This window comes from Mercenaria mercenaria, chromosome 7, assembly GCF_021730395.1.
Source record: "Mercenaria mercenaria strain notata chromosome 7, MADL_Memer_1, whole genome shotgun sequence".
Classification (NCBI taxonomy): Eukaryota; Metazoa; Mollusca; class Bivalvia; order Venerida; family Veneridae; genus Mercenaria; species Mercenaria mercenaria.
Genome location: NC_069367.1, coordinates 80,077,341 through 80,094,415, shown reverse-complemented (window position 1 = coordinate 80,094,415; position 17,075 = coordinate 80,077,341). Strand labels below are relative to the sequence as shown.

The following is a 17,075-nucleotide window of genomic DNA, read 5'->3' as shown; positions in this document are numbered from 1 at the left end:
TTTTTTGAACCTCTCTCGAGTCCGCTTCCTGGAAAAACCAGTACTGGTGTCATATGAGAAGTCATGGTCGTGACCTCAGTCGGGCTCGAACCCACGACCCCCGGATTGAGCGGCCGATACCTTAACAACTAGACTACCGCTCCCCTTGTTGCGCAATGTCAGAAATGTATTCTTACCGACTGAAACTAGTTATTTTATTTTATTCAGACCATTGTTAAATTCATGTGCCTGCTCATGGTTTCCTCGTGCAGCCCGTGTGTGTCAACCATGTGGTTTTATTAAGCTACTTTTACACAGGTACATGTGTTAGTTGATATGCGACCACATTTTCAGAGATTTTCTGACAATTAATCAGTTTTTGATACTGCCGAGGCTAAATTTCGAAGAGAGGGCTAAATTTTTTGCCATGCTCGAATGTAGGCAAACGCAAGAACAAGTCTCGTTCGGCAATTTCGTGTCTCGATTGATGTGTCAGAGACACGGGAACGCTGGTCGATAGACCTCGTTCGGATAGACCGCGTGTAACGTCAGTACGGCAGGACAATTACATACGACAACACCATTTGCGTGACAGATTTGTGACCACGTTTAGTTTTAGGTAGCCGTGGACGGCATATAAGTCGATTTACTGTGAGAAAGTGGCTAAGAGAATGAGAAATTATCTTCCGCATGCCCGTCCGTGGTCTAGTTCTTACGCTACGTCACAGTGACCAATTTGGGCCCGCAACCATCGCGATAAGTCACGTTTCAACTTGTGGACCGCCGACGGACGTATCCATGTCCACAGATGACGTCGTGAACGCTACGCTAACAATTGTGATCTAAAGCGCAATCCTTCCGGTGGGGCGGAGTTATGAGCTGGGCAGCCATCAACCATATGTTTAAGTCCTAACTCGTCGTGTGCCAATGTAATATCACAGCCAGGCGTCAAATCTACCAGATATTACGTCCTGTGGATGTCGCTATATTCCGTCAACGTCAAGGCCTGGCCTTTCAGCATGTCAACGCGCGATCTCACGTTGCACGTGTCACCAGGAACTTTTTACAAACGAGCAACATTATGATTAACCTTTTGACTTAGCCGGCATACTCACCGTACTGCAACCAGATTGAACAATGAGATTGAATGAAGCGTTTCTTTTCAGTATATTTGTGAACATTCCCGTGGAAACTTACTGTCTGTGGCTTCTGTACATTTCTCCGTCGGACAATCTGACTAAAGTACTTGATCTTCTAAACGAAGATCTGAGAACGACCCATTCACAGTCGTCTTCTGTATATTTTGGATTTCCAGTATTGCTATTTTTATTTTAACCAATCAGACGACTTGTTCGAATGTCAAAGAGTAAGAAAAATGTGCAGCCATTCCAGGTTTCGAACACGGGACCCCTCACTTACAAAGTAAGTGGCCTACCGACTGAGCTAACCGGCTATTTGACACATTGTGACATAAGAATTGTAAATATCAAAAGTCAAGGCTACAGGTAGATTTGCGAGATATTGTAAGTTAAGTTCTGATTGGCTAGCGAAATGGTCGCCAGAACGAGGCTATGAATAGGTCGTTCTCAGATCCTATGCGTAGCGTAATAGGAGATGTACTTTAGTCAGATTATCCGTCGGATTACCTGCAACTCTTCCTTTCGAGAGGGCTTTCTTAGCAAGAGGTTCTGATCAAGTTAAATCTGTCTCAAATTTCGGATAAATTCTCACAAAGGCCGTGGTTAGTTCTGGTTCAAATTTAGCAGAAACGATACAAATACAACAAAGGTCGTTCCATAACTTCTCCATCTTTTCTGCAATTAGATAAGGTTCATAAATAACAACTTTTCCTCGAATTTATACCTGACCCAAATGTTTGCTTTCCCCTTAAGAGAGAGAGATACAATATTTTTCTTCTTTAAGATTGTCTGCATAGGTGGCAGGGGAGCAGTTTGAAATATGGCCCAGGTCAATCTGTTAAATATTTGGGATAATTTCTTTGTTCAATGTGTATTGATATTTAATTTTAATCACTGAAAGCAGTCAATGTGTACGTCTATGTAGCTATAAATAGCAGATGTGAATAAATCTATTTGGCTATCACAAGATGCTCATTACTCCTGGAGGCAGAAAGATTGGTGTTTGGACCAGATACGATACTACCTTGGTCTAAAATTTGGCCAAATCTATTTGGCTATCACAAGATGCTCATTACTCATGGAGGCAGAACGATTGGTGTTTGGACCAGCTACGACCCTACCCTGGTCTAAAATTTGGCCAAATCTATTTGGCTATCACAAGATGCTCATTACTCCTGGAGGCAGAAAGATTGGTGTTTGGACCAGCTACGATCCTACCCTGGTCTAAAATTTGGCCAAATGCAATAAAGACCATCGAACAACACCATAACAGCTCTGAAAGATAAGAGGCTAGCGGGTATATCTATGACTTTAAAGAAATTCGATTGATTTTGTTTTAATTCTATTTTTGTTGTTGTTGTTTTTTGGGAGGGTGGGGAGTGGAGGGTGGAGGGGGGAGCCATTATTACTGGGATCCTATTATTCAAAGACTAATACTTTTTGGCTTTAAAAAAATCTAGATTGGAATTGTTGGTTTAGAACTGGCTTGAAACTAGTTCTGCCCGCAGATTTTTATTCGGCAACACCGCAGTTATCAGATTTTGTGTACTTTACAAAAGAGTAGACTTTTTGTTATTATTTTCAGTTTTAGACTCTTTTGCAGAAATGATTGCATCCAAAAACTCCCATTTCCTTTTGAATACTATATTTTCCTTAAAATGTTTTGTTGTTTATTTTCTTGCAACAGAACAAATGTGAAAGTCTAGACTCTGTATCCAAAATGATAAATTCTTGGCACATTACTTAATGCTTCTCGGTAATGATTATCTGTCTATAGAAGATATTCGCCATCGCTCATTTACTGATATCCTGCATCTTGTTCAGGATTCCACATGTTTTGAATGAAAAATACGCTTCTCTGTTTTCAAAGTCTGACTTTAGCAACTTGTGTGTCAGATCCAAACCTGTTACATATTTGCATTTAATCTTGGAGCAGAAGCAGTTATTTTATTTTGGTTATTTTATTACATTTTGTAGTTTCTTTGTTATTGTAGGTTAGTCAAACTGTGTCATATATATGCGAGTTCTTTTATACGATGCTTTCAAAAGTAAAGACAGGTATGCATGGTAAGTGTAGTGATTTCTTTATTTTTGTTGTTGTTGTTGTTGAATGGAAATAGGTCTACGCATTCATTTAAACAATTCGACAGAATTTTTATTGTGGTACATTCATTATTCTCGTAACTTTCTTTATGAAGATATATACAAACTTTTATCAACTTCATTCTGAAAGTATGTCTTAATGCTATCTCACGTGGGCAAACTTTTCTACTGCAACTTATGTCTTAACTTTTAATCTCAGGGGAAGATTCTCAATAGCTGGGTTATCATTTAACTTTGAGCGGATGCAGATGAAATGGGAAAGCGATTGAAAGCAAATATATGCCATTTTCAACTTAACCTATGTTTGATAAGCTGTCGTAGCTAAATGTAGAAGGATCCTATTATCACACGATTTTCTTTGGAGCTTGTTTGAGTAAAATGTTACATGTATACTCTAATATTTCTTTATAAAATGATGTGAAATTTAAAACCTACAACAACCAATATTAGGCTTTTTTTGAGACTGCAGTATATGTGCAGTTTTTAGAGAAGATGGGAGTTTTATAAAAAGTAAGTAAGAAAATAATAGACATATGATCTAATAACAATTTTCTGAAATAGGGTAACTTTGTTATTTATTCTAGACTGATAAAAGTAGTGATTCTGAAGTCATTACTCAGCATTTATATTGTACATTACAGGATTTTCCATTCTATTAATAGAATAGCTGGGTTCCTAAAGTATTTAAAGATCCTATGAAATATTTGTGGTATATAAAAGACCCAACCCTAAATCTGAACACATTCTTTTGTGGGCGGTAGTCGCCATTTTAAAGGAGTTAGACAAGGATTTATATACAACACGAAGTTATTCCGAAAAAATAGTGAGTGTTTGGTCAGTACCAGTGCCTCTTGAATAAAACTGAATAGACACTTTACAGACAATTGGATTATATAACGAAATTATTACATTAAAGGAATTCAAATTATTTCAACAGTGACATATTTCAGAAGAGACGTATGAGATTGATTCACATAAATTACCTTTGTGTACGATTTTTTTTATTATTCTTGAGGATGAAAGTGTTGAAGGGTAAATCAAACATAATTTGGTTCTTGTGAAAGGGAGGTGAAATAAACAGACACACGTGTTTCAATCTTTTCAATCTTTTCCATCTTTTTTTTTTTTTTTTTTTTTTTTTTCGATAACGTGTGTTGGAGTACAGATCAATGAAAATAGTGACATTTCATATTATTATCCTTATAACGTCTCAAAGTATTAATTTCAATATGTTTCATTGTCATTATATGGTCTGAACTCGTGAACAAAACATATAATGCCATTATAGGAATTATCAATAAGCTTGAGACTTGTCCTTAAGTACACCACAGAACGGGAAAGTAGGACAAGGCAACGCATGTTTAGAATTGGGGCTCCTGGTATATCATATTGACAATTAAGGCAAAGAACAGATTCAGGTAACTGCGCAGTGTCTGATATATCGACCTACTTTAATTCCTAGATCTAACTTATCAATATATTTCGAAATCAATTTGACCGAAGAAGTTAATCGGTATGGGTCAAACATGTACATTTTCGAGGAATTGTGTCTATTTTTAAACAGACCATTTAGCTATTATCGTTACTTACCTCATAATAACTTCTATAAATAGATACCCTACCCTACTTACTGGTGTACTCGATAACTCAGTATCAGATGAAATTTTGGCTTATAGATATATGATAAAATGCGATATGTTTCTATGTATAAACGTTTTACATGTTTAACAAACAAAAAGTATCTACTTACATGTCACATGACATGATAAGTAACTTTTATTAAACTGCATGCGTAGAAACAAAATAAACACAAGGGAGGCAACTTAAAGTTTGTAACATCGGTAAAGATTGCAGGTTAGTGTTAAGACGAAAAACTAGAAGCACCTAACAACTTCCGAACTTCCGGAAAATGCTATGCAACAAAAAAGCAATTAGTTTTTTTGTAATATTATGCCTTTTTAATGAAAATCCAATCCAATAGCACCGGAATAATTAACTGGTTAGATTTAGTATGCAGTTAAACTATCTAGCAAGAAATCTGTTTCAGTTGTTACTGTTAAGCGTTCTTCAGTCTCCTGAATGAGTTTTATTTAAAATTTCTTTGATTTATATATACATTTATGTTTCAATTGCGTGCACTTTTGACAGTTTATTGGAAATTATGTTGTAAATTGAACTGATTTCAACTTCAAAAGTCTATTTTTGCAAAACAGTTTTCCACTTTGTGTTTTCTGTTTATGTTATCCCTTTTTGAATTATTTTGCCTAGGTACTGTGTATATGTAAGACATTTTTTTAAAACTTCGGGGTTTCCTTGCATGATTGTCTATTTTTCTAAAATAAGTTGCCAAACGGATAGCATTTTTAAGGCTGTTTTATTCAACAAACATTTGTAAAAACAAGAAAATAATTAACATCTTGCATATGAAACATACACTTGTATACAATAATTTCAGGTTATAACAACAAACATAACGAAATAATCAACAATTAGTTCCATGTTTGCCGGAGTTCGTCTGTAAGTTCACAAATCCTATATGCTTTACTTCTGAGATCATTCAAAATAGTAGGGAATTCAAACTGCTATGATTGTGCAAGTTTATTAATACGAAATCGCCTGGAAATTGTCGCAACATGAGAACACTTTGTAGTTTCCGTAAATTTTACATTACAAAAAAAAATCATTTTTAAGTTGTCCTTTAAACCAAGGGAAATTACTTTTTGAGTAAATAATAGCTATATATATAAATATAAACAATAAATGCATTGATAAAAGATACACCATACATGTAAAATTATTCACAAGATAGCAATTGACTTCTATCAACTATATCTGAAATACATTTAAAGGAAAAGAATACACACATACATTGTATGAATATCAGAATGTAAGAACAAAGCAAGTATTAATATTGTATCATTTTCAAATTTGTTTTCCAAGATACACAAGTTGATTTATATCATATTTTAGAGCACCACTCAGTGTACGAATTTTATCAATGTTTGCATGAAAATTACAAGTTTTGTTGTACACAATTCACAATCCTGTCCAAAATACTTAAAAACACATCCGATCTTGATACGCACATAAAAGAGTCATTTATCACAACATATTCATTTACTTTATTAAATACAGTTAAAAGTTCTGCAAAGAACAGATGATTTATCTTGATATATATTTACAAAGATTTATTTATCAAACCATTACACGTAAATAGCATCAAAACAATATCCTAAGTGTGTAAGATCCATTGCAAATAATGTAACAAATAATGTAACAGGTGTGCTCCAGAATACATATAATACGGATTTACAGTAATAATGTCATTGTATCAATAATTTAATACATATTTTATCAGTACAGTACCCAAAGCGTGTAATAAACTAAAAGCATCACACGTGATGTAATAAAAATGCTCCAAAGTACATATGATCTAGATTTAAACTTAAAAGACTCATTTCATCAAGCAGTTGTATCTCAACATATTCATTTTCTTTTATTTGTACCACTCCACCCAGTGTGCAAGGTTTACCGATTCCTTTCATGCCATCAATAGTTTCGTTGGTTCCGCATCTGAACAAGTTGAGAATTTCAAAACCGCTCGGTGTTCTATGTATCATTGCTATACCCTGCTCTCTTGATATTCGGAACTGTGCCTGTTAGTAATACAATCCATATAAATTCAGTCAATGACCTTGCTTATCAAAATGACAATTAATTATACCTTTTTTCTAATTTCTAAACCGAATTTAATATAGTGTTTACCTATCAGATTGATAATACATATACGTCTGATTCATCATAACGTACACATCCCTGAAAGAAACTGACCAAAGACACAGCATATGGCGTATCAAACACAACTCTATTAGAACACATCATATACGAAAGGATTTTGACATAGTGAGATCATATTTAACATTATGAACGTATTCTGTCGTAATTTGACATACTTTCATACAAATTAAGACAGTTTTTGCGTCCATCTTTTAATACATGTATATACAATATTTACAAAATGATCATCTCTTGCAACTACTATAAAACTGGTGTTGAGATGTAAATTGCACCAAAATATGTTGCATCATATGTCAGATCTAAGCACGTGTGTTTGTAAAGACTTTGCATTGCAATAGTGTCTCCCTGATTCAAAAACAGCACTCCATTCACACTGCAAGACTTGAATTTAGCGTTTTGTCCAATTTTTAGCTGCGGGTTCACATAGTCTACACTTTCCATGCATCTAAACACAAGTGACTCTTTTCCTTTACTATCACGTGGCACTCCCTTTTTATTCTCGTGTATTAAGCCAATGGCCATTCGCGTCTTCACATCATAAAAGAGGACCTGCAACGTGAAAGTAAAGGATATGAGTCAGGTGTTATATTATGTCGGCTATTATTGATATTGGGTCAGTTTGTAGTTTCAGTTTACGGAATGGATTTCTGCCTTTCGTTCAAGATTTATCATTCTTTCCAGCGAATTATTAAGACTGTTTTGCTTGATTTTTTGTTTATTTCTTTCAATGTGGGATTTATGGAAAATTCGGACTTTTATATGATTTAACTTATGTTTTCTGAAAGACAACTATATTATAACATGAATGATATCTTCATACTTTGGTGTAAGCTTTGTTAAAAGAAAATATATGGCTTATGTTCGCCAGTAACGTTTGATTTTGATCTAAATACATTACCCACATCGACTCGTCGATCACAATGCGGGTGGTATTCATTTGAAGAGCCTCAATCGTCAACAAATCAAAACATACGTTTACTCCACTACATGCCTTTTTACTTTTATATTAACTAGAATACCTACGTGCGCATAAATGTGATATAGTCCTGTGTGTTTTGCAATAAATTTCCCTGTTTTGTTGTCAAAGTCAAATATTTTGACTGCTGTTGAATTCTCCATCCAATCAGCTTCTTTGAAAAATCGTAAGGTAAGAGGTGCCGCTAAAATTGAAATAATCCTAGTTTAGTTCACAATTTCGCAGAAAGCAAGAGCAACGCATTCAACAAGGAAAGCCACGTTCAAAGAACGTAGCCACTCATACAACACGCCACATAGAAATAAGGGTGTGTGTTTAAATGTATACACTTACATAACGGCCAAGCACATGTTCACATTACAATAAACGAATGCAATGAGAATACTTAGTATCATGTAGACACAAACATACATGAAAAGGGAACATAGCAGTGCACCTCTTTGAAAAGGTTTGTTGCAAAAACAAGATTTGGTGTCTGTACTCAAGTAGAAATCAAAGATATCAGAATTTAAAGACACTAGAGCCGCGGTGGTGTCTTATTCGTTAAGAGAAATATGTAATTTAGTTTGAAGCAAAAACTATCAAGGAAACAAACTCAAATGAAAAATGATTGCTGTATATTACGGTTTCCGATTTGACAAAAATAACAATTTATATGAGTTTTTATGTACAGATTATGACAACCACATTGTCAACATGCTATCAACTTCAGATACTTAAAAGGTTCTGTGAATATTTTTTTTCCAGGCCAAAAGTTATACACTCTTTAAAGAGAAAAAGAAAACATGAAATAAAATCTAAAACTCAATATAATTTTACACACTTGTTTTTCTCTAACTGTTTGCAAAAAATAGCTTATCGTTTAACGTAATGCTAAGTAAACACAATTTCAATCTTGTACTTAAAGTCATACATCGTATGAACCGCGAACAAAGTGTGTAAATGAATATTTAATTACCAAAGCCACTTGTAAGAAACTATATTTCAAGGAATCTAAACAACTGTTTTCTGAAAACTTTATAGAATGGTTAACAGTAAATCTATACAGAAATAGCTCTCTTTTGTATTCCCGAAAACATTGTGTTCAATACAGATTTGAACTTTCATACAATCAACTGTTTGATAATCTATGCTCAAATTATCTTGTTTCTTCAACTCGATTTATTCTTGACGCTATATGTGTATTGACAGAAGTATTTTGTAAAAACTATTTATTTGATTAAATATCATACATTTAGGCATTACTTTTATATTCAACTGATTAATTAATCAGTCATTTGAATAGGTAAGCTATGCTTTGAAAATAAATTTATCTTTTCATTGAATTCCTTACAAATAACTAAATCCTAATAAATATATTAACAATACTTTTAACATGTTAAATGCCACTTGTACCTGTTGCAACGATTTGAAATTGTGTAATTACTGCAACAAACAATCAGTCAGTCAAACAGACAGGCAAACAATTAGTCAGTCATTATTTAAATCATACAATATACATGTATTCAAAACTATATTAAGCAAGCTTTTGAGTTACATACAAGTACTTTTATTTCTATCTAATTATAATATGTTAAACGACAATTGTACCGGTTGTGACGAATGTTCTATTTCTATACAACGTACCCTGCCATTCTGGTAAGTCTAGGTGCATCTCTGAAAATGAAATGTCAATATCTAGTCAAAAATCTTGTGTGATATAACTCAAATTCTCGTTCTTCAGAATCTTCATGGAACTTACTTGTAATAAAATAAGTTATGAAATAAACTATAGCTGCTTTTTTGCATATAAGCTGAGTAAACATATGTCAGCTCTCTTTCGTAAAAATACCAATGACAAACACCTTCTCATCATGTTCTTATCTTACACGGAAGACAAAAATTCTCGAAACACTTAAATAACAATGTCAAATTTATGCAAGATGTATTGCTACACTCGTACAAATAGTTATGCTAAAATATTGGTTGAATTTCGTTCTGTACGTTAGTCCTTTTTCGAGAGCATGTGAAGATGTATTTACAAGTAATTTATAACTATCTCATTCATGGATAATACTTAATAATGAATCTCCATAGATTCCTGAAAAGGGGAAACGTACTGAGAGGAATTGGACCATTACGTTTATGAAACTATCTGACATTAACAATTTAGTGAGTACCAAATTAAAATTCCGTGTCATGTATACCAATTATTGTATAATTCTAGAATTAAAGAATCTTGCCAAATATCTATCAGTTTTGATATTCAATATGTAACATTATTTAAATTTACTTGCATGTGACTTAGAAAATCTATTTTAGTCATACATGTAATGAAATAAATTCGTTAATTTGTCTGCACAGCTTTAGATGATTAGTCCCTATAGATTACTTTGCTAAGAGAAGATGGGTCAGAGCTATTGATAAAATAATTTTGTTTCTCATCATATGTTATAAAATTTTCCCAAAAACTTCCCCTTCAATATTTATGACTAACAAGTGTAGATGAAACTACGCATACACTAATGCTGTAACGAAACTTCTTGTCGAACCTTGGTCTCATTTCAAACTTTAGAACAAATTAACAATAAAATTTTACAATATTACTTTCATTACGACCCCTATATTGATAATTATATGTTCACGTAGTGCATTTCTCTATTTGAATATGTTTGATCATTTTTCTGGGCCTCATAACAAGCACTTGGGCATTTCTACGAAGTGGTGTGATGGGAAGAATTTTTTATCATGTTTTCTTGTTCTCGTGCTCACGACAAAGTGCAAGGAATCCGATTGCAACATTCACACAAACGAATAACCACATAAAGGTTTCCTTTCTGATTATCAAAGGGTTGCTTTCTAAGAAAGCGTGTCAGTACAATTGTGTAAAGTGCAACACACTGCTCTATTTTACCTTCCTCGGACTCTTGGCTTTCTGTGACTTCCTTGCTTTCTTTATCTGTTGAAGTATCCATTACATTTCAAGTGAGAATTGCGATCTATCTTGAGATTCCGCTTATAATTAGTATAGTGTATAAGTAAATAACTGGGTCAGGAGCTTAACATGTTTTTTAAATGTCTACATCTAAGATTTATCATTGTTTCAACTATCAAGAGACTGTCTTTGCTTTTCTGTCAGAGGGTAGCTCTTAATATTTTTCTGTTGAAATTATTCAAGGAGATACACTCTGGAATAAAGAGTTAAGTTTGTTAAAACTAATGACACTTTGCCTGAAATTTACTTACTGGGTGGGTTGTTATATGTATCGTGTTCCAATTTCCCAAATTTGTCCTCGATGTATTTTTCGTCAACGTATGTGGTATAATGAGCTGCAGACACATACTGAAACACGTTAATATAAAAAAATATTTAAGTATATGTAAATATATAGTGAGAGCAAATATACTTTGGTAACTTAAGTTTAAAAAAAAACAACAGTATATTCTAATATCTGCTTTTAAATTCTAATCTGAAAATCGTTGAAATTTTTGTGGATATTTGAAAAGTTCAGTGCACTTACTGTGTGCTGTTTCTGTTCGGCTATTCCACCTGTAAAAGGCACCATTTCAATAAGTTGTCTTACAAAATGGTTTAACATTTCTACATCCGATACTTGAATTTTTTTACAGATTTTAATCAATTTATCATAAAATAATTAACAGAATAAAAAGTAATATATCATGCACTTTGGATGTTAAATTTAAATATAATTATACGTATATCCGGTATTAAAAGTTCAGGAAAACAGGAATAAAGACAAAGTTATGAAAATGAATGTTAACCTATGGAAGAAAATGACATTACTATTTAATTTTCTGTGCATCAAGCTACTAAATCTTACCTTGTTGTGTAGGGGATGCTTGCGATGGTAAAGCTTGCGCTACTTGTTTTGTAGTAATTTTATTCCCGGATTCAATCTTTGCGTCGATATATTCTATCAACTTCTTCTTGCAACCTAATCGTTAAGGAGAATGGTGTATCTTTTTTACAAGTAGAATTTATTTTCTCCTCTATATGGCATTTATTGTTTGTTGAAACAATTCAGAAACCAGAGTATTACTGTTTTTATACTATAAAACATAGAAAAATGGATTAAAAGGGTTATAGATTGTTTGCAGTTTGTGATGTTCGGTTCACATTTGTGAAATTTTTGTTTTATAAAAAGATCAGTTGAAATTACTAAAATTTATTCGAAATAATTGTATTCATCACTTTTAAGTTGCATTGAGAACACAATGGCGACAACCTATTGTTCAGTCGATTTTAAAATTTCCATTCACAACTTTGGTAGGCTTGTTAAAATGACGGCGAACTGTTTTTTTCAAGTCTATATGTGATAAAATCTATAAGAAGATCCTTTGGAAACATAAAACACAACAATGCAAAATAACAACAGAGTCTGTTTATTAGTCGTTAAGAAATGTGCAACACCCCTCACGCCCACTAACACCGGAATTCTATTATAGTAAAAATGAAAGGACTTCATTATCACAAGGGACCATAAAATGTAATATGTATAATATCATATATCGAATAAAGTTCTGCTCTGTTCTGTTCTGTTCGGAATTGATAAGAAGACCTATCAATTAAATTTGTAAGTTTGGAAATGTTGCAATTGCCTTGACGTTTGAGAGAGTATCATATAATTATTATTTATCAAGTTTGAAAAAATAATTTATCGGACAAATAATGTACAATCGCTAAATTAAATTTTGTTTTCAGACATATCTTGGAGTTTTTTTTTTTTTTTTTAAAGAAAGTTAAGTCGTCATTATTGCGCCTTATCCATACTTACAATCGCAAATTTTCATTTTCTTCTTGTTGCATTTCTTTGGCCTTGGTTTCTTTTTCCCCTTTTCCTTTCTTCGCCGATGCCTTAAGCGACTTGGACTCTAAAACATATGAATTCTATACATTTTGTTTTGTTTTGTTTTAAAATAGACAGAAAAAATCTTCACGTAATTATTTAATTAATGAAGATAAATTATTGTATTTTCATAATAAATACTAAATGTGAAGCTTTATATTTCTAATAACTGTTAAATTCATATACCTTGTGTATCGGTCAATATGTAATGCTGTTTGTTTCTTAAAATATGTTTATTGTTAAGATTCGTATTGTACTATTTCATCGTCATAAAAACACTTTGCTAAAAGAACAAAATCTTACACAAAATATTCATGGGGTGAACATTAAGAAACAATCCGCTTTTGTTAAGCCCTTGATTCTAATCTGCAAGTATGAAATTATTTATGTACATATTTTATAAACGATTGTATTTGTTCTGTTTTGTATTTATCTTTTTGTTATATAGTGAGATATTATTATCGTTAATTCTAGTATGATGTTTTATTTGGTCCATATTTGCTAATAAATTAAACAACAGACGGTGTTTATAAATAATTACATACATTCTTCAAGCATTTTTTATTGCAACTCAAACTCTACAATGAATTCAAAATTGATTTCATAAAATATCAATGAAAATATTTTTGAAGAAACCTTAGAACTGTACTGTGGTGGTTGCAATAGTCTACATTATAATAAAAGATAATTATTATTTGTCAAAGGCGGGGATCATTATTGTTAAATATATTATTTCATTATAATGTTTAATATGATCATACTGGTCTCGAGGTACTCAATACAAACATATATCCAGTTTATTAAATTATTTTTGGTGTCACAGTTGTGTCGTTATCAAGGTCATAAATGTGTTACAACTTACACTGTACATGTTTGGAACATTTAGGGGATTTTTTTAGTTTCCAGTTCCCTCAAAATAGATTAATTCTTTGAAAGGATAACACGATTCTATAATGCAAACACTTAAGATTATCCTACTTGTATCGTATTTATTATAGAACTATTCAGCTAGAGGTAGCCTGATATTCGAATGAAAATGCACAACAGGTTGTTTTAATTTGTTTTACTCTATATTTTCTCCTGTTAATAAATCACCGGGGGGGGGGGGGGGGGGGGGGGGGGGGAAGAGGAGGTTACGGGTACGGACTAACTGCATATAAAACTGTAGTTTATTTCATCCGCCAATCAGTCTATATTACTTTCAAATTACAAAAATGGAAAAGAAACTCTAAAAAATAGCTGATCATAAATTAAATAGGCTTTTAGTATAAAATAGAAAAAGTTAAAACTCCACAGGCCGCTCAACACGACAAAAACTAAAATGTTGCAGGCTTGGTTTGAGTAAGCCTGTTCATAGACGGTAGTGGAAATGCATACTACCGTCCACGCCCTTTAGCCCCGGGTTGAGCAGAACTCAACATTTACACATGCTACATGTAAAATTGTAATCAAAAATAATTTAGAGATATCCGCAGATGTGTTCATACGGCGGTGCACATGTAGCCTTCAATGATACACTTGCATAATTCTATGAAAAGCGGCGTATGGTCCCCAGTTAAAATAATGGGTTTGCCAATAAATAATGGGTTTGTAAATAAGCCATGGCACTTTGAAAATGCTTTTAAGACGTGTATTACTATGTTTACAATAAGAATAGGTCTGTACTCCATTCTTAATCCAGTTTTAGTACATACTGTAACATACAATAAGTTATTTAAGGAAACCATGTCAAGTGGGAAATGCATTGTTATGAAGTACAAAAAACCATCGAGTGGTACAATTGTCTAAAATAGATACTAGTATCTGATTTCCGATTGTATTACAAGTGTTTGGATTATAATTACAAAATGCAATATCAAGTCCAAGGACTAAGTTTCGCTCGACAACGGTTGTATATAAGAAAGTCTTCCTGAATAACTGACCTTGTTGTGTAAGTGTGAAAACACGAAAATGAGAAAGTGGGGAAAATTTAATGCCAAAAATAAACTGATAGAAGAAGGCAATATATGAATTTACATTGTATGTATTTTGGGCGCTACGCTTTAATAGTTTCGAAGATTGCATTGATAGAAAATTGAAACATCAATGACCTGAATGTTACAATGCGTTTTATTTTCAAAAGTTCTTTACAGTTGGCTTCTATGCAAGAACTATAAATCTAGTTGTTATATAATAAAAGAATAAAGCTTCTGGTTTGATTATTCCATTACAGGAAGTGTTTCATGAGACCCACGTTAGAATGTTCCAATTCTTTTTATTGAACAGTATTTGCTTCTACTTCGTTTTAATACCAAGTAACTTTTAATTCTTTATATATGAGAAATAAAGTTAACTTGCTGAATGTGTGACTGCAATCTTTGAAGGTGACTGTTCCTGTTGGACTTCTGTCCTTGTTTTTAAAACAGTGTTTATATTTTTGATGTTATTAATGTTTTATGATTGTTAGTTTTGTGTTCTGTTGTTGTAAATATTCATGTAATACGTTCATTAATATTAGTGTTCTATTGTGAATAGGTCGCTTATCAGTTGTGCCTTTCTCCCATATACCAGTCCATTCTGTACGAGCATGCATCAACAGGAACAGTTTTTACATGTATTAACAATTGTATATATCTACATATTACATTAAAAAATCAATAAAAAATTGTCTTGTTTCTTTATGTTTATGTGTGTTTGTTTCTGTTCCGTAACGTTTAATTTTATATGACGATTTTTCATATCGAAGAACATCTTTGCGCTTTGCATCATTTAAGTAATTCCCCCTTTTTAGGATTTCTGTTGGTATATATTGTGAGCTCATACTACCATCCGAAGTTCCTACGAAACAATCGGTAGTACATAAATGTTTTGATAATAAAGCAAACGCTCCATGACCTGTAGAACTGCTACCATTACTGAACAAATATGGAATCATGGTTTAAAGAAAACAAAACAGCAAACAATCCCGCTGTTAGTATTTTAAACTCACCTCATTTTCGAAATCATCATCATTGTCTATCGGGTCTCCATACATAGGCATTGCGTTGTGTTCCATAGTAAAATGATCGCCCAAGATATTGTCCGCTTCCTCGCCTTCCATTCTGACCAGTGCTACCAGGTCCTGATGAAACCCTTGGAAACGCGTGTAAAAATATAGCGAACACCCGCATGCAGAAATTGTCAACACACATAATACACTGCAAACTGCAGTAAGCATTGCAATTTTACGCAGTGCAGAATTTAAAGCTAGAGTTTCACCTTCCCGTCTGCTTTTACATTGCAAACAAGCGTCTTCTATATCCTCCACGTCAGCTACGTTCTTAGTCAGTTCCGGCATTTTTAATTATAATATACGCAACATGTAATTGTTTAATTCACATAAGTCCACCTTGCATAAGATTTCTTGCCAAATTATTTTTGTATGAAATTTCGATGTTTACATTGATAGGTATGTTATCTGCATATCGACACTCATATCTTAATTTGACATGCTTTTATTGTAGTTGGTAAATGCAATATATGTTAACACTATTGATCTGGTAAGAAAATCTGCTAAAAAAAAGATATGTTAATTACTTTCAATTTCACTTCCTAGAATTTTGATATGTCACGTTTAATATGCACCGTAGTACGCGGTAGACGATGACCCAGATTTGCTTTTATTTACATATGCATTCGTTAATATCGTATTATATATATATAATATATATCAAACTTTGTCATACCAAAGGAACAGTGACAGAAAAAACGGCAGACGATCTAGATTTATAGCCCATTATTTTTTTTCCAAAGTCGCTAAGGAATCCCCTGTTTACCGTACGTACCGCGGAAGTATATTACTCTTTGTGCGCTGTCGATTGTTTTCAGTTGCATTTAAAACTGGTAATTACTTATAGTCTTGACAGAAAATTCCCGCTTTTTATGCAAATTATTCATGCTCACCTAGTCACTATACTGAGAGCATGACGATGTAAGTCAGTTATCAAAAGTGGTATAAGGTTTAGTATGATAAATTTCAGTAGCCCTTGAAACGTGAGGGTTGTAAAACAATAAAAAGATTAATATTGACAAAATTTACATCGCACAAACTGTCTGGTAGTTTTATAATTCGGAAAAAAAGTATTGGAAAAGCGTGCATAAGTCAATACCCTTCGACGCTCTATAATGTCAGAAAAACTACCCGAGCGCGTACCTTAAGCAGAGGTCTGCACAGTAGATGATAGTGTTTACTGCCATTATTCTCGGCAATGTATG

The 17,075-nt window shown here is 33.1% G+C and overlaps 1 protein-coding gene across 5 annotated transcripts; it reads right to left on the bottom strand.

Annotated features, from left to right (window-relative positions):
• Nucleotides 1-5,578: 5,578 nt before the first annotated feature.
• Nucleotides 5,579-16,614, bottom strand: LOC123553843 (uncharacterized). 5 transcript variants are annotated; one of them, XM_045343528.2, is made up of 9 exons: nucleotides 15,811-16,614; nucleotides 12,771-12,867; nucleotides 11,817-11,930; nucleotides 11,496-11,524; nucleotides 11,221-11,317; nucleotides 10,889-10,933; nucleotides 9,586-9,651; nucleotides 8,043-8,179; nucleotides 5,579-6,877 (listed from the first exon to the last, which is right to left on the bottom strand). In XM_045343528.2, exons 1-9 carry the CDS (start codon nucleotides 16,156-16,158, stop codon nucleotides 6,614-6,616), a joined length of 1,197 nt encoding a protein of 398 aa, XP_045199463.2. In that variant the 5' UTR covers nucleotides 16,159-16,614; the 3' UTR covers nucleotides 5,579-6,613. The 5 variants fall into 5 exon arrangements, with proteins under 5 accessions (XP_045199463.2, XP_045199462.2, XP_045199461.2 ...); XM_045343527.2 differs by having other exon boundaries at nucleotides 6,734-7,568; nucleotides 9,622-9,651; XM_045343526.2 differs by having other exon boundaries at nucleotides 6,734-7,568; nucleotides 15,811-16,613.
• Between the last annotated feature and the right edge of the window lie 461 nt (nucleotides 16,615-17,075).

Excerpts from the sequence above, each read along its gene's own strand:
- LOC123553843 (XM_045343526.2), bottom strand. The coding sequence starts at position 16,158 with ATGCCGGAACTGACTAAGAACGTAGCTGACGTGGAGGATATAGAAGAC. Across the intron at positions 11,931-12,770 it reads GAAAATGAAAATTTGCGATT|GTTGCAAGAAGAAGTTGATA; the intron begins GTAAGTATGGAT and ends CTTAACGATTAG. Across the intron at positions 11,525-11,816 it reads AGCATCCCCTACACAACAAG|GTGGAATAGCCGAACAGAAA; the intron begins GTAAGATTTAGT and ends TGCCTTTTACAG.